This window comes from Astatotilapia calliptera, chromosome 17 (genome assembly GCF_900246225.1).
Source record: "Astatotilapia calliptera chromosome 17, fAstCal1.2, whole genome shotgun sequence".
In the NCBI taxonomy this organism is placed as follows: Eukaryota; Metazoa; Chordata; class Actinopteri; order Cichliformes; family Cichlidae; genus Astatotilapia; species Astatotilapia calliptera.
In genome coordinates this window covers 3165969-3193654 of record NC_039318.1, presented here as the reverse complement: position 1 = coordinate 3193654, position 27686 = coordinate 3165969, and the positions used below count along the sequence as shown (strand labels likewise).

General features: G+C 41.4%; 1 protein-coding gene across 13 annotated transcripts in view; it reads right to left on the bottom strand.

Annotated features, from left to right (window-relative positions):
• The window catches only part of nav3 (neuron navigator 3), a 415168-nt gene that overhangs the window by 133483 nt on the left and 253999 nt on the right, over positions 1-27686 (bottom strand). For 12 of the 13 annotated variants that reach the window (XM_026148165.1, XM_026148166.1, XM_026148159.1 and 9 more), the window contains one exon: positions 1285-1402. In XM_026148165.1, the coding sequence (XP_026003950.1) occupies positions 1285-1402 (118 nt within the window). Of the gene's footprint in view, positions 1-1284; positions 1403-5310; positions 5505-27686 lie in introns of those variants that run through there. The other variant, XM_026148167.1, reaches the window with a different exon arrangement.

The following is a 27686-nucleotide window of genomic DNA, read 5'->3' as shown; positions in this document are numbered from 1 at the left end:
AGATTATTTCCAAATCTTAAAAACTCACTGAACAAATGATGGACAGCTTTTGAGAAGCTTTTGTAGAGTTAATTGTAAACGTAAGATGCCAAAAAAGCAACTGGACTGTTTTTATGATTTGTTATCCAAAGACAAAGGAAAAGAATCATTTGATGTGTCTGATCCACATACTCACTCCATGTCTTTGTCTGACTTTTTCTTGTGTCTTTTTTTGTATTTTGACATTTAATTAAAAGAAAAAAAATCTAAATTTAAAAAATAAGAAACCTGGTGCAAAGGTGGAAAACAGGCAAAGGAGGAACCCCTGTAATGTTAGATTGGGATCACCTTTTATTCAAACTACTGGAAGGATTTTGGTCTTAGAGGAGGAGGTTTACTCTGAGTCTTCATAACAATTGTATTTTAACTGAAATTGAAGTTAGTACAAAACCAAATAGAAACAGTCAGTTGACCTGATCCACCCAATTTATCCACTTATCCCAAAATTTATAGGAGGTCTATTTATTTGTGTCAGGAAACTGTTTGCCTCCCACTGCAACAACATCACTGGCCAGTCTTCAGTCAATCCTTCTCTGTGCAATTTCTGCTGAGACTGCAAAAATCATGACCGATATCAGCAGCTGCAGTTTTATTCCATCTATTTAATCCTAATCTCTCACACATGTTACACAGTAAGGTGTCGTCAAATGAAAACAGGAACAGAAGGAGAAAAAAACAGAGTGAGGGAATCAAGGATGGAGAGAAGCAGGGTGCAACAAGCCAGAGAGACATGAGGCACGAAAAAAAGAGACCAACAGAAAGGGAGAGAGAAGTAAAGACTCTCTGTACTCCAATGGGAGACACATGCCTCTGCACCCATGGGTGAGTTATAGATCTGTGCTCTTATAGTTTGCCCAGCACCCAAAACAAGAAAGAGCTGCTGTGATTTGGCCCAAATTTCAGACTGAGAAACGGCTTCGCTCCAACTCACCACAACAAAGCTCAAATACTGTGTCTGTGTGTTTGTGTGAGTGAGTGGGTGGTCGATTCATCCACCAAACAGAGCAAACTATAGACACACACACACTCTGTTGGTAATACATGGGCTTCATCCATCTGTACTTCATTAATATTCTTTTTTTAAATATTGAAAGTTAGACTCAAAGCAAGACTGTACACTGTTTGTATGAGAGAAGTCAGTGTTTCTGTCTCTTCATGACTGTATCTACTTTACCTTTTTAACTGTGATCTGCACAAAAGTGGATTAAGTTAAAACACTGAAAGAGAACACACACAGATGCTCACCTATGATCTGGATGATCTGTGCCAGCAGGACTCCATCGGTGACATCCTGGCTCAGGTCCTTGATGAGACGCGGACAGCCAGACTTGGCCAGGTAGTGATTGGCCCAGTCTGTGTAGATCTGTAACAACAGAACAAACACTCTGTCAGTTTGTGTGTATTGTTTTAGACCCATTAGTTACACCACACAGGATCCCAACAAATCATAACATTAGTTACGGGATGTCGAAAAGTTAAGAAAGACTGTACACTGAATGGCAGAAAGGAAGGGATGCTGAGTTTTGTGGCTTTGCTCTAAAGGCTACTTGAACCTTGCTGACTGTGATAGCCTTCAATCACAAAACCAGTGCTGAGATCCCCTCCCCGCCATCCATCCTATAACAGCGTTCTGCTCTGCTCCTCACACTTTACAAGAAAAGTGGTAAATGCCTGCCAGGGAATAATGTTCAAACACTCGGATTCCTTGCACATCTTTGCTGCTCAGGCACAAATATTTCATCAAGGTTTGACATTCGGGCCCAGACACGAACACACAAACACACAAACACACACTTCATCCTTAATACTAGTTCTCTATCTGATGCTGGCATTTGATTTTAAAATGACAGACTGCACAACTACTCTGTGTTTCTATACAGAATATTTAATGAACACCCAGAAAACTAGAACACTGCTAAACAAATTTGAAACAACTCAGAACAGATTTGAAAAGTCTTCCTTGATGTGTAAAACACAGATCCAGATGTTTGCAGGAACAGGTGAATTCACTTCCTAACTGAATCTTTCAAACCTGGAAGGGCAGCAAGTCATACAATCCTTTGCATTGTCGCCTAAAACTCTTAACAGAATCTTTATCTTTCATTAAAGCCCATAAGCTGACTGATAAGTGAAGCTTTGTCTGTTGAGATGCAGATAAGTCTTGACAGCTGTTGCACATTCACCAGGCTCCAGAGATGAAAGATGTGAATCACATTTGGCCTCCAAGTGCTTGGCCCCATGCACTATACAGAAGAATCAGTGGCTATGCAGGGCCAAGGATTTCCCTCTAGCTTGCAAACTTTACCCTTGCCCTTCAATCTTCAAGATTTCCTTCCAGACTTCTCTGACTAAGAGTCAGGCAGCAGTACCAGCTCTTCCCACTGTGATGTGGGTGCATTTGATGCAGATTTTAATAGACAGCCATAGATGAAGTCTTTCGTCCTAAAAGGCTCGAATGGAGATGCAGCAGCAGCCCATATAAAGACACCAACTGCTACAGCGCTGCTTGCTAAAGCTGTTCTTGTAATCCCAGATGAAAAAAAAAAAAAAATCCAACACAGACCTAAACAGCAAGAATGACTTTGTGAAGGGAAAATCCCCTCAAAAATGTAAGATCATCCATTAGGGTAGGAATCTACAACTTAAAAAAGGATCAGATTCTCTTGAGTTGAACTTTGAGATTTAATCATGAATAACAAGTCTACATGAAGCTACACAGCAGCTCAAATTTGAGACATTTCCTAAGAAATTTCCATAAAAGCCAACCATTTCCCATGTTGAAGTAATCCTCACATCCCCTCATTTACCTCACACGCTGCTCCCAATTAAAAGCATTTCTCCCCCGCTCTTTTCTTTTTCTTGGAAGCGGGAAGTTTGCTCCTTTAAAGTTGCCGCCTCTCATACATTTGTATCTGTTGTGGTTTCCTTCAGCAACTTTGTCCATGATGAGAAGTCGTAAAGTGTAACCCAGAAAAAATGAGAGCCGTCATCGGGGAAACTCCCGTTTCAATATGAATGCTGGAAAACAGACATCCGTTAAGACCTGGTCGCAAAAAAGAGGCGCACGCTCGCAAATGAGGAGACTTGCGTAGACGCACTGAAAAACACACTGTAAATGCAAACCGCGTCCCATCGGGGGGCAAGTAAACAAACAGGAAAGAGAGACGGGGTGGGGGCGGCGAAGTGTGTGGGAAAAAAAGGAATAAAGAGTGTGTGGCAGCTACAATCACAGCAGGCTGCAGGAAATTTCAATAAGGCTTTTGCAAAATCTGCTCAACTGCTAAGGTCATCTAGTCGACACAAGCTCAAAACTGAAGACCAAAGATGAAGGAACGGGGGTTTGATTTGTATCATATTTAGCAGCCACCGTCTTCTGTTCCTGTTCCCTTTTAAGGATAAGGAAAGAGATGTTTAAGGCCTCTGCGGGGGAATGCAACCAGACACACTCATGTGAGCAGTGGTCAAGTTTCCATAAGACACACTTGGGTAGACAATTCAAAAAAAAAAAAAAAATCAAGAAAAAAATGGCAAATTATTCACTTCTACTCATTGAACTGGTCAGTTTGTCAAATTTAACAGCTGGTGGCAATAATTCTCCAGTTAGATGCCATTGGACCATTGCAGAAGAAGAAGGCATAACCAGAGAGTCAAGATGCAAGTTTCATCTATTAATCTAACAGAGGTCAGACTCTCTCAGGCAGCACTCTTTGGTAGAGCAGTGTTAAGGTTAAATGCTTCATATGAATCAGAATTAGTCTGCTTTCAGTGTATTGACACCTCAGGGAAGCCCAAAGAACTTTTGTTTTTGCAAATATAAAACAGGTGGATGAACTTGGAGGGAGTAATCCCTTGAGGAAGGTGTGATACTCAGCAGATTCAATAAATTGGGTGAAATTAAGGCTAAAATAGCCAGCTGCTTCTGCATCTGCTGCAGCTCCTTGAGGGGTATGACTCTAATGTAAACAACATCTTCAGAGGTGTGCATTATCAACATGTTTACTTTCTGAATTTTAAACTTTGTTTGCCATGATGTGGCAGTTCATCTTGCAGACTGATAATTGTAATGTTTCATTGAATGAGATTCCAAGAATGCTCGACAGACCAAACGAGGCAGATGAAATATCAAATCGGGGACCAAGGCGACGCTGTTACAATAACTTGAATGAACATGCAAACAATTTCTGAATTGATTGAAATGGCTTCCAAACACAAAATAAACAGGTTAGTTTACACATTTTGTGTGGGTTGGGGGAATTTTGCAAAAACTTGTACAAACAGATCGACTTGTGTGACAGTTTTAGTAAAACTTACCACAAACTTTACCTTGCTTTTACTTTATTGCATAAGTGGACTAAGATATTCACTTTTCCTGTGGAGGAAATGTGAGTTGTACAATGTAAGCAAGTTTGTGACAGCTTACTCAAAAATGCTGAGTCACCTCGAATGTTTGTTTTGTACTACTAACCATCCCACTTTTGAACAGTGTTTGCTTAAAGATTCACATTCAAACTAAAATATGTTGGGAAAGCATACACCACCACACTGGAAAACCCACTTTGCTTTTGTCCACAATGCCACCAAGCTATGAAACTATATGACACACGGAGACATTGCTGTAACGCCTTTTGCTGTAGGAAAAACCGTCTTATGTTGTTCCAGATCTGTGTCTGGGCATTTTGGGATATCTGCAGTCAGCTGATCGGCTTCAAAGAGGGGAAAAAAATAAACTTCAGTAGAGCTCAGGCACAGCATGGCAAACATGAAGAGAGACTAAAAGAAATAAAGACTCTCCGTTTCTCACTCCAACTTCAGTTAGAAAGAAAAAGGTAAGAATGAAACAAGCCGATGTTTGGAAATCTAACTCTAGTCCTGACTCCAACATTGACCTGGGAGCTCTCCTCACCTGTCTCCTCAACCATCTGGTCTTACTATCTCTTCTCTGCTCTCTGAGCTTCTGACAAAGCGCACACATCAAAGAAACATTTCTCAAGAAGCTTGCCTCCTGTCACTGCGTGAGCACCGGCTCACTCCCATTTGAGTCTGTCAGCCTCCTGTACTCGTTAACCCCTCCTCGCTGAGTCCCAATTGCTTTGGGAAGCAGCAGCTGGCACTACGACAGAGGCAAAACATCAGCAGTAACGCCACCTTCAGTGGTGCTGACTGAGACTACTGACATCATAGACTGACACACATGCTGGGTGAGACAACACACGCATGCATACAATACAATTTCCAAATGCCCCAGCTTCTCATATGCAAGTAAACACACACAATTATTCCCCCTCCTCCTGGCCACCCTCCTTCCTCTTTCTCTCTTTCGGCAGCCAGCATCAATCAGCAGAAGTCCAGTATCTCTGGTGATCTTATCCTTATTGGTACCACATGAAGTAGCTCTCGCCTCTTTTTCTCCACCTGCTCTGCAGACCTCTCTTGTCCCCTAGCGCACCAGGCTTCCCAAATACTACTAACAAGCAGCTCTTACCCCCGGAGCAGACAAACTGCCTTCAACAGTCCTGATCACAATGCAGTGACTACAGCTACGCAGGTACTATTGGCAGAGTCTGCAGTGGCGCTGCTCAGCCTCCGGGGGGAGCCAGGTAAAAAGAGAAAGATGAGATGCAGGAATGAGGCACAAATGGGGAAGAGAGGAAGTTCACCTATAAAGTACTCACTGTATTCATTAATGTACTTCTACTGAATGACTGTTAATGTATGGCCTCTTTAATCAGGGCATCATTCCAAAGCTGTCTAATAAATTAAGAGCTTAATTGCATTCAAGGAGTTGGAGCAGATACACAGTCACTCGGAGGACATTTAGCTGTGTAATGCCGTTTGAAATATGCAAGCCAGGAGAGAGACGTCTCTTCTGTGGCTGCACTGGCTCAGAAACCAACTTGGCACCAGTGCCGCTCCCGCATGGGTCCTAAATGTAATTAAACACAACATGAAGCCGCATTAAGTAAACGAGCAGTGAGCCAATGGAATCAATGGTTCCGCCACCATTCTCTACTTCATCTACGTCTGGTTCATGACAAACCAAGGGCTGCTTGGATCAGACAGAAGCAACACTGGTTAAAAAAAAAAAAAAAAGATATCCACAAAAGCTCTAGCTCAACAGAAAATCTGTACTGGTTGTACTGTTCAGCTGACAGGTGATCTCTGATAGGATCCAAATAAGTAGAATTTGACAATTTCTTCTCCTGAATGTGCGAAAGAATAATTTCAGCAGAAGAGTCAGTAGGTTGGCACTGTGCTTGTAATACCTGGCTGCAAATGCTCTATAAAGGTAAGCACTTCAGCACATGAATGTTAAAGCAGAGCTCAAGCATCAAATCCTGCACAGGTCTTTCTTCGCAGAGAATGTCAGACAATCCAATAAAGTAACAGTAAACTTATTCAAGTAGAGTGAGGCATCGCAAAGTAGTGCTGAAGAAAGTTCAGTAAATGACTGATTTTAAATTTGAAAGCAGTGTGCTACAGAGAGCCAGCTAAGGAAGAGTGGAGGTCATCATTTCTGACTGTCGAGTTTGAGTGGCTTGAACTTTTTAAGATGTAAAGTGCATCTAAGCCGATGCTCTTTAAATAGCAAATTCTGGAGGAAGCAAAAGCGTCAATCTGTTTCTGTAGGCTCAGTAAAAACAATGACTTGCATAACGCTCGACATTCTGAAGTTCGGCTGAAGACGACTTCCAAACCAGAGGGAGCCATGACATTTCAGGGCAATAACTTTTGGAATGGGAGCAACTGACAATCTGCAGCTGCATTATCAAAGCAGCTGGAAGCCATTTCTACCATGAAAACCTTCCTGGTGTTTCCAGGGATAAGTCTGACTCACAAAATGTTACCTCACATCTTCATTATCTTGTTCTGGCATAGCAGAGAGAGGGAGAGAGACCTTCAAGCCCACCTAATCTAGAGGTAATAGGAGCAGGCGGCCATCCAGCAGGTTTTACTCCAATCTTGCAAAAACCCAAGTGGGGGGAGTTTACAAATCATAGACTCAAAGTTTCTTTGTGGCCAGCCTGGCGCTATGAGGGATCAAAAATAAGAACTTTATTTACAGGATGTATAATTCTGCAGAAAAATACAGGATTGGACCTAAAATCTGGAGGCCATGAACGGGATGAGTGGGAAGCACCTTTGTTGTTATGCCAGCTGTCAATCACAGCCAAGCCTGGATATGTTGGGTTCAGATATGTGGGGCTGAGAGAACAGTCACGTTCAATTTACAAGAATGGTGAATCAGAGTTACCCGGGGACAAAACACACAAGATAAAAATTAAAGAATAAACGAGAACAACAGTTTATGCAAGCCTAAAAGAAAAGGAAGAAGAGGCTAATTAAGTCAATTCTCCTTAATTCTCTGCTCTTGGGCTCTTAAATAAAAGTATTACTCAACATTTCCTGTGAATTTATTCAGTGTGCATCACTGTTTGCTTGGCTTTATCTTTTCCAAGGAAAACCGATTAAACGTGTGTCTGTTTCAACGTCTTGCTGCAAATTCGCCCAGCTGGATCCATTTATACCACTCAAATTTATTGAGCATCTCCATGGCAGACAATGGACATGCAGTACTAGCACCAGAGTAGAATGTGAGTGTGAGTACATTTTATACATTTTCTAAGCTATTCTAAACGAGTCAAAGCAGTAATTTGTAACTTTCAGGCTAGTGCTGACCACATGACATCACTGCAATCAGCCGATAACACTAAAGAAGCACATGCTGCTAAAACCTGAAACATTCAGTCATCACTTTCTCATGCCACAATCTGCCAAGCCACATTGTCATTTCAGGGGAAACCCTGAGCAGAAAATGACATAATTGCACGGCTGGGAGAGGTTTGGACACACAATCCATGCTGGATGTACTTGTGCGCGTCAGTCAGCGCTGATCTCCTGTAGTTCAGCAGGACTGAAGGCCAAAGAGCAAGGAGAGGAAGATGGAGAGTGAGAGAGGGATGCTAGCCAGACAAAAAGGAAAAGAAGCGGCAGCTCCAAAACAGCCTCGAGACAGATGAGCACAAACACAATTTAGAGACAGACAGCGGCAGGCAGACCGTATTCAGACAGAGATGAGTTTGTTGGCCAATTTGATAAACTGTCTGTGGTTATAAGCACCAATTACAGACAATCATTTGCCAAAGCAGCAAAATTTAAGGTAGCACAGAGGGGAACTATTACATCTTGCTTTCCATCACTCTGTGCCAGGAAAAAGGCTCAAATATCTCTTATCATTCTGTTTTACAAAGCCAGCCTGGCACAAAAAAAACTAAATGTTACGCTAACTATAAAACACCAAGTATAATATAACTCTGGGGCTGTGACTACGAGCATCAGCACTTAAGAATCCATTTTCTGCTCAACTTTAACCTTCGCTACGAGATGAACGGACTGCTGGGGGTGAGATTCTTTATACGAAGCACACTATCACTGGATCAACTCAGCAGCTAAATTATGTTTATAAGACAGAACCCCATGACCGCCATTTGAGAAAGTCATTTTTATCCAACCTCCAAACACACTCTCAGCTAGAAGCTGTGACACCAAACAAGGAGCCAGAGGAGTAGATTTGCATCATCTTCAGGTCTAACAGATTGTTGAAACTGCACAGCTATAAAACAGAAAGGTGAGGTGCTGAAATCACAATATTTACAATGCAACGTTCAGATCCAGGCATGAGTAAGTGTGTATTATGGAATCTGGCAGTGTCTTTCTTCCTATACTCTCTGAATAAAGGAACTTCATATATTTTATTATATGCATAAACTTTAGTCATATATTTTCGGTTTTTTGAATCATTTTATTTTACCACTGTTATATAATGTCCTTCGCTCTACAGTAGGTTTTATTACTGGGATTAAAAGAAAATTACTACAAGTCCCACAAACACACTAAATCGCAGCTGTGTGCTCAAAGAATCATCTCTTCCTCCAAAGTACATGTTGACTGCAACAGATGCCGGCGAGGTCACACGCGCACAGTGCACGCTCACATGGAGGTTTATAAGACGGTTGCGCACGCAGACGCAAACAGTACAATACTTTACCATGGAAACCGCAGCAAGTGAGGCAGCGTCTGGCCTGCCGGCTCTGTGGCCTGTGATCCAGACGCTGCCACCACTGTGCCGGTGAAAGACACGCATAGTGTCAGTCGCACACAGTTACACAAATATATGAGCTCTCCGTGGCTCACCCGTATTCTGTGCTTTACAAAAGAATCCACCCTAAAACAACAGCACAAAAAATGAATAAGTAAATGTTGATTTCAAATCCAGGTTCCAGACAAGTACAGCTTGAGCCAGCTCTTACAGTCAGCAGGTATTTGTGTGATATGTAAACATCATGTGGGGAACTGTCTTAATTAGCCACTCAGCTCACCAGATGAGCTCCTTCTACAGGCCCAGATAGCTATACACCTCACCATAGTGATAACAACCTTAATTTGGGGCTTGTGTTGAATGCCTTTCCTGTTTAGAGGCCTTAACAAGTGGCCTGGGGCTTCCGGCTGTCACCCAACTATTCCGGGATGCCACAGGGCTCTATAATCATTCGTTCTGACCTCTGCAAGCTCCGCCCAGTCAAAAACACACAAATAAATCAGAAGAAACAAACAGGCTACCGTGTCATTAGCTATTCCTGTTGTAGCACAAAGCGCTGCTAGAAATATATGGACACAAACAGCTTCTTATCATGATGACAATCCACCACGACTCCGTCAAATCATTCCCCCAGAGGGTTTGAATTATTCCCTAAACCGATTCCAACAAAAACCAAATCATGAGGACATGATCTGTGTGAGTCATCGCTGGCCTGCTCCGATTAGTCACACTTCCTCATTTTTCATCAAATCAAGATGAGTCAGCTGCTGAGTTTGACTGGCTGTGGTTGGTTGACAGCATCAAATGGGCTCCAGTAAGGCACGAGTTGGAAATACTTTCACCGACAACAACTGTTGCTTTTGCCATCATAAACTGTTTGTGAAGAAATAAGAATTACTTGCAATTAAACATTTTATCAAATGCACATGGGAAAAAACGCAGACATACAGTAAGTCACTTGTGAGACGGGATTGCTGAGATTTGCAGACCTTTACCAGCACATGGCAGAAATGCTGCACCAGCTGCTAAAATCTTGACCAGGTATCAGCCCCACTGGACGTTTCTGGCCTTTATTGTTTGCGTACAAAGCCCATTTATTAGCCAATTTACATGCTGTATACAACACATGCCTGTTTGGTTTCAGTCGGGGCTGCCATCTGCTTGTTGAGAAACAAATTAATGTAGATTGCTAGATTAATGGGTTTTTGATTGGGTGGCAGCCAGAATGCCGAGAGCCAGAGCCTGCTTTTATTAACAAGCCTCTCAGAGGACGAGGACAGGATGGCGACACTACGCTCGGCCACTTAGTGAGCGGGTCAGACTGCAAAACTGCTGATTGTTTAGTACACTATTGACTCTGAGAGCACAATGTGAGTCGTCCGTGATAAACACGCTTCTGCGTGAGCATGAGAGAGCCATTTCTTTTAAGTGGCTGGTTTTACTTTAAATTAAATATTTTCTTAAAAGCAAAGGGAAATACATCACTCTCTCCTTTCTGTCTCAATGCAGTGCATTTTCTTTTTTGTTCCATCAGTGAGCAGCAAGAAAATATATTTTGATTAGTTATAGGTTTTGGGATAAGGATGAGTGGTTTCCAGCCTTGACTGACACACACTGGTTTCACTCTACAACACTTCGTATTCCATCACTCTGAGTAATCTGTATCTTTCACAGAACTAACAGTAGAGGGCACCATAGCAGAAACACCAGCATTTGGCTTTTGTGTCGCTGCGGGCTGCCTGAAAGCAGTCCGAGGGTCGTACGAATTAACTTAATGAGTCATTCATGGATCGCCTGTGAATCACTGTTTGAGAGTGAAAGCCAGAAATGGCTGGCCACTTCAAAGCCTAAGTGGCTTTGGCTCTTTGGTTAGTAATGAGGCATATTTCCCTCTGTTCTCTTCAGCCATAACCTATAAACCAGATTCCCCCTGCCCGGGCCTTAAAGCAACAGATCTGTGAGATGCAGTGTCTTTTCAGAAGGTGTGACTTATCAATTGACTGTGTAGCAGACAGGGTGCAGGCAATTTAAGATGGACATTTTAACCTTTTTCTCTTTTTATTGTAATACTACCAATGCTGTTTTATTATTATTTTTTGTTTCTTAGACTGAGTTTTACTCTCCTCTTTACTCATCACCTAGTCAATGTTCGCACAGTAGAAACAAAAACGTCTAAATCTAAAATACAAACGATACACAGAATATAAAGAAAGTCATCTCCATTAATTTTACATATAACTTATAGTTTGTAATTTTCTTTTCATTCGTGATTGTTATTATTGATATTGGTGAATTAATTACAGTGCAGTGAGGCTCTATCAGTGAAGTAAGGGCATCCTGATATCTGCTGCATTCATTTTGACTGTACCTTTCTTTACTCGGTGCTTTTATTAACAAGCCTCTCAGACTGCTCATTGTCATTCCAGCAAATCACTGCAGCACTGATTTGCTGGAATGACTTAACTTTGATTCTCTTATGCTATTACCCTAATTGTGCATTTCAAGTGCCATGTGAACAATGAGAGCACAGAGCAGAAAGGAAACCAGACACGTTAGCTCCATTATGGAAAGACATGTGGCATTCATTTCAAGCAACAGTTTTTAAGCATACTTAATGATGTTGGTAATCCATGGAAGTAAATTGTATTGGGAACTTGTTTAAAAATAATATGGGATATTGTAAATTCTCAAAATCAGTGCAAGCTGACAGAGTTTATGACTCCACCTGGTGCACAAAGCCCTAAAGAACTGCCTACTTTTACCATTTCCAGCCATTATATTTCTTCCACTGCAAATTGGGGTAAATAAAGGACTCAATCTACCCAAATATAAAGGTCTCCCAAATTCTTTTACACTATAGATTCTGCACACCAGACCTCCACAGCTTCTTCACATTCATCTCCTTTCATTGCTGAAATTAATATGCTTGAGATTTGCAAAAAGAATCTGTGCGCCATGAATGAACCTCTTCGTGCCATCAACAGGGTCGAAAAAGGTCGATAAACTTCAGTTTCCTGTAGCTCTTTTGATGTCAGACGCAGGGGATTCCATCACGGCACTTCTTCAAATAGTTTGAAAGAGAAGCTTCAAGGAAGAAAGTTCACGATGCAGAGATACCTCATACCCAAGAGTAATTTAGCAGAAAGTAAGATTTAATGCTGATTAATATTCACAGTCACTGAACTGATGAAGCGGTCAAACACAAGCCAAAGCTTTCATTTAGCAGCAAATATTTAGTCACCTCCCAGGGCAAAGTGGTTATCATTCAGTGCCTGGCGTGCCAGTTCTGTGCTGGCACCAGCAGAGGGACCTGCAGACGAGAGGAAAATGGCCTTGATCATTAACTCTCTCGTGCCATTAGTCCCCCGTGGTTTTTACAGTGGCTCCACCAGCTCAGTTAAACCTTACCCGTCTACATTCTACAGTGACATCATTCATAAATCACTGTGCATTAAAGCAGCAGAATTAGCAGCTAATTAATTTGATGAGCTACCAACAGAGGTAATAGCGGGATGAATGATTTATGCTTATCTTTATTCTGTCCTCTCTGTACTGCTCTTATCTACAAGCTGTGCTTTGTTGTTGCAGTTGCCAACATCTGTGATGGGGATTAATCAACTTTATCTAATATCACATTGTATTTGATAAACATTTGTCTCGACAGAGGAAAGAGTGGAACTAAAAGCAACAGTATATTAGTGTAACAAAAAATGTGACTGCATTTTTTAGACTAGTGCTCATCCACTGAAAAAGAAAACCCACGGCAAATACAGAACCCAGACAGACAGAAGCTTGGTACCCACGGGAGAGTTCCAGTAACAGTCAGCTTATGCAATCTGCAGCCATCAAAGAGTTACACCGACACCGAGTAAAAAACACTGCTTAAATAACGGCTGTGGTTAGCTTGGCTCTTAGTACCCACCAGCCCTGACATTTACTGTAAGTGTAGTGTCAATGTACTAAACATCTGGAGCTGGTGGTCCGTGACTGGGCCCTGAATCACAGGTGACTGCTGCTGAGTCACAGAGTTTTTTTCACTCAGCCCTGCTGGAAGTGTCTTCTCCTTTCACTCAGACTGGGAGTTGCTCATTCTTGGTTTGTGTGTCACTGTTGGCATTTGTTTATTTTCCCAGTTTCTTTTCTCACATGCTGTTGATTGATTGTGTCTTCATGTGTGTTGATTGTTTTTGGTGTTTTGATTACAGAGATTTATAGCTGAGGCTATCAATCAAACGCTACTGCTGCAAGGGCTGCAACAGCTGTTCACATTAATATGTTTTTTCCTTTACTAATCTATCTTTTTTGGTCAATAATATGTGAGGAATTGATGAAAAATAGACAGAGTTATTGTTTTGACATATAAACCAACTTTTTTTCTTTTCCCTCCATCCAGCTGTTCCAGAGGTTAGAGTGCAGTCTGTCAGGATTTCCTTGTTTTGAGTTTTGCTTATGACAAATTTAAAATTGGACACAGACACAAAAGAACACACTTCCACCAGTGTCACTTTTAGTGTTTCCTCACTGGTCTCTAAGGCAGTTTTCATCCATTAATAGCTGTTGACATGAAGCAACAAGAGGGGTTCCGTTCTGCATGTGCTTCTCTTGTACCACACAAACACACACACACACACACACACACACACACACACACACACACACACACACACACACACACACACACACACACACACACACACACACACACACCTTTCCACACTCTAAGCCATCCCACACAGCTACAAAAACAAAGTCCAGACAAAGGAAGGAGGGCGTGCATGGATTTGTGTGTAAATCTGTGTTCAAGAATAAAAGAGGCAAGAGGTAACAAAAGATCAGACGTGTTGAGATGAATATGTTGAAATGAAGCTTTGTTAGCCCTGAACTCAAACTTACGTTGTGTGTTACAAAGTCCGTTTTAAGTACATCTAAGAGTGGAGGAAAATTAAAGAGTCAAAGCAAAGGCAAACAGAAAGTCAGAGCTGGGATTCTAAAAACATCTGTAGGAACAGGACTTGGGACAAACACCTGCTGACTGGAGAAGGAACCCAAAGAAAGAAAACAAAGGAAACAGAGGGAGGCATGTTTTTTATGCGTGAACCTGCAGAACTTCCAGCCAGGGCAAAAAGAAAACACGAACAGCTATTTTGACTCAAGTTGACAAATGGCGCTTACTTTCCAATTCCCTGTGATCTTGTTCCTTGCAGTCCTGAATTCTGTTGTTTGGCAGTAACATGGGCCAAACAAAAAAAAAAGCTTCAGGACATGTGGGCTCACCAGTAGCAGCGAGGTCGAGGCAAGCCCTGCCAGTTTGTTAGCATGCAACTTTAAGTGCATTCAAAGGAGCTCAGTGTGCGAGACCTGGCTTTGCACACTAGCTGTCAGAAGAGAGACTTGTCAAGCTCAGTGAAGGGATGGAGTCTTGTTTGATCTCTCTCCCCATCAGCCTTTCTTGTCAAGAAGGACATTTATGAGAGGCGATGTGTTGAAGGGGCAGCTGAAAGAACTTTTTTTAAAGATCATATCATGCTTGAAAATCTCAGGGGCCTTCATCACAGCATGTTTTAAAAGCTCCTTTTAAAGTGAGTGTTAACAGCAACCTCCTCTCTGCTGCTGCCCTGTTTAAGTCGGTCGCCTATTAGTGTCTCCCACTTTCCAAGGGAGAATGGGGAAGTGGGAGGGGTGGGCTCTGCAGATGGGTCTGAGGGGTGAGAGACGGTGTGATCAAGTTGCACGGACCCAGCGGCTGACAACATTATTTATTAGGCATTCCTAATGGATTTAGAGTGACAGCAGTTTCAGTTCACTGGAAGGGTCAAAGTCAGAGACAACAGAACGCTAATGCCAGCGAGGGTGACAGGCAGATTTGTAACGGACCCCTCTTGGGCTAGGGGTGGGTGGCAGATTGGGGGCTCTGAGAATTCAAAAAGCAGAAAAGAAGACGATTCAGAGGAAGCGGAGCGGGATAACTGTTCTTCTCTCAGAGGAGTGAGAGTGATGGAGAGAGATGTGTCTGGGACGAGACAGCGAGCGTTTTTCCAGTCTATTTGCCCTCCGTCTAGACCCAGAGTCAAAGGGGCAGGCCCAATAAAAAGACTGGATATTGCAGCACAGACACTGGGTTAGACAGAGTCCAAAAATACTGATGGTAGGCTGTACTGTGGAGTAGCTGAGGACACTGAACTTCAGTGATAGCCATCAAGAAAACTCCCACATCCACAATCTATCTTGCAAAGACTTTCTACCAGAACTCTCTCTGAAGGTTCCAATTATGCTCCAAATAAAGCTGAATAGGTCTATCCAGACACTTTGCACCAAGGCCATTTGGATACCTTTTGACATCAGAATAGGCAGCAAGAGTTGAGACTTCATCTGAGACAATGGAGGTGGTATTAATAAAAGCTAGCAATATATATGAGTAAACAACTCAGTATTTTATTAGCTTCCATTAAACAGAAAGAAGTCTTAGCCAGCACAAGAAAGACAGTTTCTGAAATCCTTTCCAAAGGATAAACAGAAACATAAATTAAACAATTCTGGTCGTTTGGGATCAAAGTATACGCTCAAACCAGCGTTTGATGTAGGCATGGACCGAAATGTGCATGTTTAAGAAGAAATGCAGTGTATTCTGATGTTGATTAAAATACACCAAGTTCTGGCCCGCAGTTTGATCATCACAGTCCAGAGATCAAAGGGGCGAGTGAACTGTAGCTTTCTGCACCAGTGAAGAGCACGGGTCCTGTTCACTCCTCTTCCACTCAGAGGTCACGAAGCTGAGGCAGGTTCCAGGGTTCAAGTCCCACTGGGGCTATTTAGGAATACTCATCACATAATAAAAAAGAACCACCACAGTTGGTGATTTCTATGTCATGTCCACACAGGCATGACATAGTTCACAAATCCACACAGGCATGACATAGTTCACAAATCACTCCCTCTTGACCTTGACAAACAGCTTTCTGTATTTAAACCTAAAAAAATGCAGCAGCATCGAGACTCTGAAAGGCAACCAGTGTGACAAAGTGGAGAATTACAAGCACGCACCTGCCAGGTCACTATTTCTCTGGCTCAGAGTCAGCACGGTTGGATACAGTTCCTGTATTCAACATTGATTTGTTTCCTCCTACTTAGCTGAGAAAAAAAAACCCCAAGAGTTGCGGAACTCTGACAAGACACCTGCAAAGAAATTTTGCTTTATGCTGCCATGATGCAATGTGACACACATCAGCACACACTCTTTGCAGAGGAAAGGGGCTTGACCATGCAATGCTTTCATTTATTGTCTTACAAAGGGAACAAATGATTAAAAAGGGAAGAAAGGCTTATGAGGGAGTGATACTTTTGATTGCTTTCAGGGTTTTTCTTTACAGATTGAAAACTTTGCAACATTTAAAAACAGGGTGCAAAATTGACATTGGAAAGCAGCAGCAGTAGCTTGTACACACTAAAACCCAGGAATTCCTCCAGAGCTACAGTAGAGAGGTTTTTCAGCATGACTTGGCACTGAACCCTCAACAAACATAAGACCTTGGGGGAGAATCAAAATCCTTTTCAGAAAGGATGAGACCTTGAAAAGCATTTGGATAAGGTCAGCTCTTCCACCAGAATGTATGAGCGTGCTGTTAGCAAAACCATTATTAGAATGCTCTGTCCTACATGTTTCCACTGAAAAGCAGCCTTTTCTGCTCATTAGACATTATATAAAGCCACACAAATTAAATTAGTGTGTGTGGGAATGTGGGCAGTGTGGAGGTGAGGGCTGTAGAAAGCTTATATACTTTCTCTGCTGTAATTTTCATATTCATACTGTTTTTTTTTTACATTTTTGTCAGAATGTACATCTCACAAATGCACAACATGCACAGACCAATACAGCATCAGTGCATATGAAAGACCAGTGCTATAGTCATATGAATAATCAAAAGTTCTTAGGAGCACTTCTTTTAGATGTTACAGCTGAATTCACCTTGAGCTTTCACCCTAATGAAGAGTTTTCCTTCAGGAAAGACATAATGTGTCATGTGTTCTACGGTGGCACATATTCTAACAGCAAAGAAATTTACTGTGTTGTTCCACAAGGTTGTTGCTTGGGCCCTCTTTTTTTCTTGACTTTTAGAAACTGTTTACCTTATTTTGTTAAAACAAACAAACAAAAAATCAAAAAAACTTGAATTAGTTATGCATGCAGATGCCATCCATCCTTCCATCCATGGCTGAATTAAGTTAGACTGAGCCCACTTTTGAAACACAAAATACTGCAGTCTTTTTTCTTCAATAAACTGATTAGCTTTTAGTATCTCGTGGTATGTAAAATCTCATGGACATGAATACAGCTGTAGAATGGCCATTGCATGGGTGTCTTGTAATCAGTCTTTTTGTGAGAGTGGCCTGAAATTAATTTAATGTTTAAAAATATAAAGGGCTTTCCAGTTATTTCCCAACTTCCTTGATTTTACCCTTGTGGTGACTAGAGATTTAAAGAGATCTTGTCTTAGAATTAAAAAAGACAGTTGATGATAAATAAAAGTATATAGAGTAGGTGTGAAAATAGTTGTGCTCTTTTTCGATGCCAATATTAAAAATTCATGAACCCAAAGTTCTCAGCAGCCCATAAAAGTAAAGTAATATAAAAAAAATCTAATGTGGAAGAACGAAGGGCAGCAGAAGGCAAGAGGCAGAAGGAGAAATAATATGAGGAAGCAGCTAATCCTTTATCAAAGCTCTCATCTTCTGGCCAGTGGAGGGGAGAAATGGTGATAGTGAGTGTTGAGTATGTAGACAAGTGGTGCTCCCTGCTATGAATACCAACCAGGTGATCCAGCCACATCTGCAGCACACAGTAGGAAAAATAATACCAAGGTCACACGTAAGTGGCTGGTCTTAAATAATAACCTGTCTATTTAAGTGGCCTGCAGTTTAGTAGATAAAGTGTGCCACTCAGAAATGCTTCAGGAGTTTGAAAAATCATTTGCTACTCAAAAAGTGAGAAATATCCAGCTGGTGCATGTGATATGATTTTGTCTACACTGGAGAAAAGTTGCTTGTTAGTTTTTTCATGTCCAGAAGGCTTCAAATGAAGAGGAGCACTACAAATACATGAGTGAATTAGTTTATCAAGTGAACCTGCCAAGTAGGAACTTAATCTCGCTCTGATAACAACAAGTCCTGGATGACTGCTTCGATTTGAGAATTGACCTTTTCCCTGCAGTCTCAACAGAACAGCACATTCTGCTGTCAGCTAAAAAACTCCAAAGAGGCACTTTTCTTGGCTCACAGGCCTGGGTGATGGGCAGAAACCAACACGTAAATGCGTATAGCAGTAGACTTGTTTAGGATTCAACACCTAAGTTTGTTTTCAAGTGCTGTGAATGACTGCCATTGGCCTTTGAGTTTCAGACTTGATAAACTGTAGTTATTTCCCTTTTTTTTTTCTAATACAGATCAGGATTTTCATACATTTTTTTCAAAGCTCACTTTGATCAGTGGTTGTTGATCAATGGTCATGAGAATTTGCATAATTTTGATGAAGGAACTGACCTCCCAGCCCATTGTTCCTTCAGTGGTACAAGTTTCAGTCATTATGCAGATAAGATTGGTGAAACCTGCAGTCAGCTGAGACTGAAGAAGCCACTTGGATGAGTGACGAAACGTTACTCCCGCTGACAAAGCTACATCCAGATGAACAGAATCAACTTTTGGAGACATACAATTTTTTACATAGTTTTACGAAAACCAAACTGAAAGCCCAGGAGGTACTGGAACAGCCAGGGTTAACGACTCAGCAGATTGGTAGTTAACAGAGGAGGTGCAACGTTGCTCGTGCCTTTCAAACAAAAAGGATGGAACCCATTCTGAAAACATTTTCTTCAGTAACCCAGTAGTGGGTTAACCGAGCAGCAGTTGAAGTAACACTGCAAATAGCGGATGCACTGTGGAGCTAAAGGATTTATGAAATATGTGGTGCAAACCATGGCATAGTGCAGTGAAATACATAAAAAATCCAGGAAAATCCACTTTAGCATATTAAAAACACTAACAAATGGACTTTTGCGCCTCACACTGAGCTCTGAGCGGACACAATGTACAGAATGATCCTACAATATACCGCAGCTTGAAATCTGTGCTGTTGCAAAATGCTGCAAGAGCAAGCTTTGATCTTGCAGCATTACAACACCAACTCCATCTTCCCTCCTCTGTGCTCCCAACATCCACTGCTGCCTGTTAATATTCTCAGCCGCTCCCCCCTTATCTCACCCCTCTCCCACTCATTCTTCTGCCTCTATCTGTCCTCCCGTTTCTCCACCATTTTCACCTTAATCTTCATATTTTCTCACCCATTCATCTTTCCTTACTATTACATCTTCTCTTTATCACCTCCTTTTACTCCTCCTCCTCATCTTTCCTTAGACAAGTGATCACAAAGCCATGCGTGCACCCTCGGATATAGAAGGAGGGAGGAAGAGAAGTCTAGTCTCGCCTATGAGACAGAGAGAGATGATGAGAGAATCAGGTGCTATGTCTGGATGACCTAATGAATAAGTAAAGCTGTAACCTTAAAATGGGGAAAAAGGAGACAAAAAAGATGAAGAAAAAAGTTCTCGCTAATGTGAAAGAAAAAACAAATTGATAGCTGGGTTTGGTTTCAACAGCTTAAAGAGCACAAGAAGCAGTAATGGAGATCTCAGGCCGTGTTTCTGATTTACCACTTCAATATAATGTGGCTGCCCCAGAGGCCAACAAAGCAACGTTCCTAGGAACAGATAGAAATTTACTGCATTCATGGATGGATTGTCAACTGACACCTCGAGCTCCCCCCGATGCAGCTGTAGATTTAGCAAAAAAATAGTGTAACTTGTGCCATTTCTCAAAGAACATAATCCAAAGCGCTTTTCAATATAAGGGGTAGGTGGGGATCCTGTGGGAATTAAATCCCCGATCCTGTAAACCAGCAAGCAGTTTGGATTTCTCAAAATGAAAACCACCTTTCTCACACCCCCTCCAGGCTTGCTCTGTTTGTTTTAAAGGGCAAGAAGGAACAAAGGGGCTGATTGGGGTCATTATGATGAGGTCAGCACATTTGTGCTCAGAAAGGTTTTGTAGAGCAGTAAAGCAAAGGTTACTGATTCATTTCAGATAAAAGATGACAAACTTTGTGGACATTTCTTTAACAATAGCTTGTTGTAATTCTGGTACCTCTGCAGCTCACTAAATACCACACTTAGTCTTGTTTGCTTCTCCAAAGAAATACATGACTGTATTGTAACTTGTTACTAAGCTAACAAGATATATCTTAATTGAATGATCCTTAATATACAGAGACTTCCCCTTGGACAGAGTACAGCCAGGTGTTTCCTCATTTCTCTTTAGGCTAAGCTAAAATAATTTAACTGATAGTTGATTAATTATATGTAGATATAACTGTGGCAAAAGGTTCAGAATTCCAAGAAAGAGAAAGTGTTGCAAGGTTTTTTTCTAGCCTGATCTACAGCAAGTACGCTGCTTACATCCATCCACCTCTCTTACATTTATGTGGTTTGACACTTTAAGCTGCACTGGACACTGTGTGGTTGCACTGCAGCTGATCAGGTCACGAGTTTCACTCCTGCTACTGGACTAGTGTGCCCTTGTGTCTCCTCGGGCATTTCACTACCCGCTGCTGCGGTGGACAGCAACACAATGCGTCATTGTGTTGACGCACATTTGTGGACACACATCTGCGTCCACAAATGTGCAGACACTCTAAAAAGTAATTCAGAGGCTTAATAAATATCACTATAAATATAAGTTAGATGAGCCTGATAAAATCTGTGAATATCCTTTTAGTAATTATTTGAGTTTGATAAGTTGAAATAAATGTCTAAAATGTTAACGTATGTGTTTGTGTTAAATTAAGGTATTTATTTACATTTATCTCAGACATAAAATTCAGTATGTGGTTCACAGAATACCTTCTTTGCATGAACTTAATATTTTTGTTTGAAATTGAATCAAAATATTTGAGAAATAGGTATCTATACTGCTCAGAATCTTGTACTAAAATCATTAATTATTCAAATCAATATTATTCGTCTTGTAATCGGAAGGTTGCCGGTTCGAGCCCTGGCACCGACAGTCTCGGTTGCCTACTGCCTACTGGTGGTGGTCGGAGGGCCCGTGGCGCCAGTGTCCAGCAGCCTCACTTCTGTCAGTGCGCCGCAGGGCAGCTGTGGCTGCAATGTAGCTGCCATCACCAGTGTGTGAATGGATGGATGACTGAATGTAGTGTAAAGTGCTTTGGGGTCCATGGGGACTAAGTAAAGCGCTATACAAATACAGGCCATTTACAAAATTGAATATTAAGTACAATTTTGATTACGTTCAGTTTACAATATTAAGTAAATGGAACACAATTTTGGATTAACTGACCATCTATATTTCAGTTACATTGACCAAGCGTGTCAGTGTTATTTTTTTTAGTTATTTTTCATGTTTGTGTAACAACTACAATTATTCATTTCAACTTAATATGTTTAAGCCTTAGTTATTCAAATGATCAAGTATATTGAACAGATTTGACTGGTTTCCAATCTACTCAATATTTTCAAGTGTAAAAGTGTTGCCTCAAAAATTTTTTAAGTAAATGTCAGTTTTAGTTTTTAGAGTGCAGAAATGAGAAGCCAATGGCAGCATCAGAAGCAAGGTGTGTGTGCTGTTCACTTTCAGTTTGCAGACATTGGCTTCAGGTACAGTCACAGAGAATACTGTTTTATTTTGATACTAAAGTCTTTTTTCATAGATTATCACAAATCAAATCAATGGAATTTATAGTAGAAGAAATTCTGCAATAGTGCAAACTTTGACTACATATTAAAAAAGTGCAGAGCCTTTAAAAAGCTACTTTACTGTCCTTGCCCTTTGAGTCATCTCTTTAGCTTTTCCATGCCATCCATCATTGGCTGAGGTCACCGCAACCTTTAAACTGAAATATTCTTGACGTTGCTAAAAGTAATCATTAGGGGAAAAAATAATAATAAACTGGCTTCGGTGAAGATATAAAGGATGGGGGGAAAAATCTCCTTTTTTGAAGAAAGTGGGCAACCCCCTAATTATCACTAAAACCCAGAAAGTTCCACATGGCTTTGCGGCCACGTGACGATGAGATGGCTCTCTGCTCACAATGAGACTAAATCATCAAAAAAACCCAAAAAAAAAAACAGTGAGTCATTTTCGCCGATAAAAACTGCTGTCCCGGGGAAGGCTTTGTAAACGATACGATCCTTTCAAATGGAGGGTTTTGAATGTGCAGGTCCCTGAAACCCTAGACCTCAGGCCACTTGGTTTTTGTGGTGCGTGTCAGTAATTCCTCTGCCTAACAGGGAGAAAGTGATATTTTGCAGCCACAGGGGAATTGCCCGAACACCGCAAACCTCATCTTACTACCCTTATATACAGAGGATTTTCCAAGAAGGGGTTGGGGGGTTGGAGGGGGCAACAATTCAGTTATATAGAATGAAAACATTTTTTCTCTTTCTTTTAATTTCCAAAAAGACAGATCGGTTTATAAAGACATAGAAGGAACACAGCGAGCTGGTGCACGTGCACACATGCAGCCACGCACCTTAGAACGTGGACCTCTAATTCTGATCTACGGTCGCATCGTTCTTTTCCAGGAAGGTCAGTGGCCCTAAAGAGGAATTGTATCCTCGCTGAAGGCAACATCTGGTAGGATTGGCTTTAACCTTGCATGCTCTTTGCTCCCTGTCTACTCAATACGTAAAATAATACGTCTGGAGTCATGACTTCCAGAGATGATCACGTCCACGACTTCCTCTCCTTTAGTTACCCTTCTATTAGTACTGATACCACTTCAGTTTGCACCATATTTCCCATATCATTTTATTTTACAGAAAAACTTTGGTTCCAATACAACTAATTACTACTAATACAACTGCTACACTACAGTGCACATACACACAGTGAAGACTACAGTTTATCACTAGGTATTCTCAGGCTGTGTATTATTTATCCTTAACAATTCATATAGATATTGCACTATTGTATATGTAATTCTCCATTATCAGCCCTTTATCAACCTATTTATGTTCCTGTGTTAGTTGTGTGACACAAATACTGGAGTACTGCAGTAGTCTAAATGTTTTTAATACTAGGAGCATAAAGCAGAAAAATAAAAGCAGGGAAAGTTAATGACAATGCCATTCTAAGTAACTTTGAATAGTGTACAGTACAGTGTGTCAGCTTTAAGCACCACATCTGTAAACTGTTCAGTGTTATGTGGATCATTGTAAAACAGCCAAACCAGCTCATACATCGCATTTACTCGGGAATTCCTCACAAATACTTCACACGAAAGAGTTGGTGCCGTGAGCATCAGTGTAGATTTGTGTCAGCATCAGCCTGTGAGGCATTAGGTATGTTACATCAGTGTGAGAAAACCATTTGGCCTGTCTTAACATTCTGGATAAGACTGCACCTCCGCTCACACTGCGCCACACACCAGCATGCTGTCAGACAATCACACTGTCAGGAATGTGCGTCACCTCCAGCTTCAACAATACCTAACTAGAGGTGAATGTACTTCCTGGAGCTTGGTGACCTTAGATTGCTCAGGTAAACACTGAGTGACCTTCAGTAAACAAAGCCACTTATTTTGTGAACACAAGACCCGTCAGTAAGCATCCTTTAAGAGACCGTGTCTCACTGCAAAGAAATGCACGAGATCAGCTCCCAAAGTGTGTCTTTGACTATTGAGTGAAAAAATGGTAATGGTAAATGGCCTGCATTTGTATAGCGCTTTTCTAGTCCATAGGACCCCAAAGCGCTTTACACTACATTCAGTCATTCACCCACACATTCACACACTGGTGATAGCAAGCTACATTGTAGCCACAGCTGCCCTGGGGCGCACTGACAGAGGCGAGGCTGCCGGACACAGGCGCCACCGGGCCCTCTGACCACCACCAGTAGGCAAACACGGGGTTAGTATCTTGCCCAAGGACATTTGGCATGAAGCAAGGATGCAGCCTGGGATCGAACCACCGACCTTCTGATTAGGGGCTGACCTGCTCTGCCACCTGAGCTACAGCCACCCCAAAAATGGAATTGAATTAGAATACAATAAATGTGTTTTACCAGCTAAAGAAAATGCACCTTTTATATATGAATTGAACAATGTACAGTACCTAATCAGACACCTAAAAAAGGTTAATGCATATAAACAGTTTTTCCTGTGTAAGTCTGTCAATTCTTTGTTGGAGAAACAAATAATCTGCTGTTACTTTGATGAATTAACCTCTCTGCTCATCATCTCATTGCAGTCAAGCCAGATGTTTTGCTTTAACCAAACAAGTAGTAATCCAAAGCTAACCCTGAAAAAGTACCTTCACCTGATCTGAAGGACGGCCAGCATGTCGGAAGGTTGTGCAGCAATGGAGTGCATCAAATGTCGATATGGTCAATTACTTCTAAAACCCCTAAAGACTGAGACGAAAGGCGAGCTTGTGACTGAAACAGGGGGATAGAGTTGTTTTAGAGTATCTATAGTATCTATAGTCATAAAAAGTGACTTACAGCCAGCATCACGGTGCTAATATTAGTCATAAGATCAGACGCATAATGAGATGCTGAAACAGAGATGCTGAAAATTCTACATTTACTGGTTGATTTACCACGAGCTGGCCTGCTGGAGTATAGGGACACTGGGATGGTGCTTCCTCAGAGAAAGACAAACATGTCTATGTATGAGAGTCTGCAAACAAGCCTCTGTGACTGTCTGTAAACTCAATTAGCATGGCATGAAAGACGAATGGCGTGTCTGTGTAATTGTCAAAAGGAATTATGTGCTGAGAACAAGCTGGAGAAATTTCATCTTTGCAAAAGCAAAGCTGTCAAACAAATTACGGTTCAACAATAGTCATCCCCTTTTTCTCCTTTCTATGCATATTGAACAAAGCAGAGACAAGGATAAGCATGTTTGTTACACATCATTAACCACTATATCATGTCACATTGCTACTAATACTCTGAGACTAATCTTCTTTCCCCCAATGTCACTGATAAGCTCGCTCTATCTCTTGACTCCTAAGTAAAATCAAATGTACTGTGGGCCTTGAATCCCCACTCATTAGGATATCAAAGTCTTAACAAAGGACACTTATCTCTTCCTAACCAGACCCAGCTAATTGAATCCAGAGCTAGATAGAAATCTAGTGAGTGTGTCAGTGGATTAGTAGAGCCTGTCACCACGGTAACCCATGAGAAGGAGGAGCACTGAAGTTGCTTGCTGGGGTTTGTTGCTTGCAAATGACACTGCAGAGCATTCTCACTCAATATCCGCCCGATAACGTGCTCTTCCTGAGGCGAGTGAATCTGTGCTGCGATCCTTCATGTCTCTCAATCTGTGTCAAACAGGAAATGAGAGCAGATGTAAAACATGACTGTTCACTGACTTGAGACCTCGTTGTTTCCAGGCCATTGTCATCTGGCATATCTGATTAACGTGAAAACTTTTAATTGGAAAAAAGGGAGCTATCCATGGGTTCCTCATTTCCTCTTTATTCTATTCCCACCATTGATATTGCAAACCGATCTCCCCCTTCCTTTTTTATTTCTTCCTTCTGTTTAGTCACTATCCAGTGTGGATCAGTTGATGTAAAAGCAAAGCGTCCGCCTCTCAGCGGCAAGCTCTTGAAGCCTCAGCTTGCTGAAGACCTTGAGATGTGGGGAGAGTAACTTTGACACAAAGTCATGCAGCCTGCTGAGATCAGGAGCTGTGGCGTGTTAACCACTCTCAAAAACTTCTTGGCCCAAGAAGAACAGCGGTTTTGTCTGGGGTGTTGGCCTTAACTAACCTCAACACCAACATATAGTCTGTAGACTGGAGACTGTCAACAACCTGTGCCATGAAGAGAAGTGTTGTGTCCGTGTCTTATTTGGTGACTGTCTGTGAAGGCTTTTTTGTTTTTTTCTTTTTCCTGTTGGTTGTTCTTATTCATTCTGTAAGCACCCTGACACAACTTATCCATATTCCACAGTGGAAATGTAGAGAACATGTCAGCTTCTTGTCAGAAATTGACAATTTAAATGGCACAAGAAACAATGTAGCAAAGAATATGCACATATGAGAATTTCAGAGAAATGTGGGAATATATTGCGCTTTAAACACGTTTCAATAACTCCACAATTCATTGCAGTTTGATTCTGGATCCTTGGCTGTTCTGACAAATCTACAAATCACAAAAACAACAGAGTTGATCAGTAATGCACTGATCTTTGCCATTTTCTCTTTTCCCAGCATTTCCTTTCTCATGAACTCTAACAGTGTCAACTCTCGCTTTTCCCTGGAGCATCTTCCACTTCTTCCTGTTTCTACTTTGTCTTGTGAAAAATACGCTTTTGCATGCTCACAGAAGGAGTTGCAACACAGGAACGCATGCTGGACGAGGCAATCCCTTGCTGGATTTCATCTAAGTGCCAGCATGCGCTCCAAAGTGAAAGCGTATCTTGGGAACGTTTTCGCAAGCTGAATCTAGAGGTTTAGAGGGGGCGTGCAGGAAAAGGGCGGTTTGTAGAACTCATGTTTAAAACTGTTCTTTTCAGAATTTTTTTGTTAAAATTTCGCTTGCATGTGCAGCTATAACAAGCGTGCACTGAGTGCTTTCAGTGATTCCTCGTTGAATACTATCTACAATCAGCTGACATGCTGAGCCACCAGGTGCAAGAACAAGTAGGCAATAATTTTCTCTCTACTGATCTGGATATAAGCAAAATAAATGAAAAGGTTGTGGAGGTGATTTCAAATTTTGAAATGAGCCGGGTGGAGCTGGAGTTCTTCCAAACAGGTGCTGCTGAGCTGTCGTCTCAACAGGAGGCTGTAGGCAAGGCAGACAGTGTAGGTTTGTGTGTGTGGTGGGTGCTGGAAGGAGGTTTTTATGGTTATTGTATTATCTTATCCTCCTGGGAACTGGTCCTGATCTGCTGCTTCCTGCTTTGGGGGAAGAGATGGGCCAGAATTGAAGAGATAATGTTGTCTAGCCAAAATGACTGTGTGTTACTTTGTGCATTAGATGAGAAAGAAAATAGCACTGGACTGCGGCAGATTTTTCCCCTCATTTCTCTTCATTTCATGTAATCTGCACATGCTTTATCAGCTGCTACCGTGAAAGAGCAATGACATGCAACTACAATTCATATCTGGAGTCATAGCGGGACACTGCAGGTATACATGCACCTGATATTTGTGTTGTTTTTTTAAATAGAACACAAGCATACACTGGAGGAGCTCGACTGCATGCAGTGCCTTGAAAAAGTATTCAAACCCCGTGATCTTGTCCACATTTTTGTTGTGTTACAACCACAAACAATATATTTTATTGGGATTTTATGTGATAGACCAACACAAAGTAGTGTATAATTGTGAACTAGAAGGAAAAATATATGTGGCATTCAAAGTTTTTTTTTTTTTTTTTTAGAAATAAAAATCTGAAAAATATGGCATTCATTTATTTTCAGCCAGTCAATACTTTGTCTAACTGGCTTTTGGGGCATGTCTCTACCA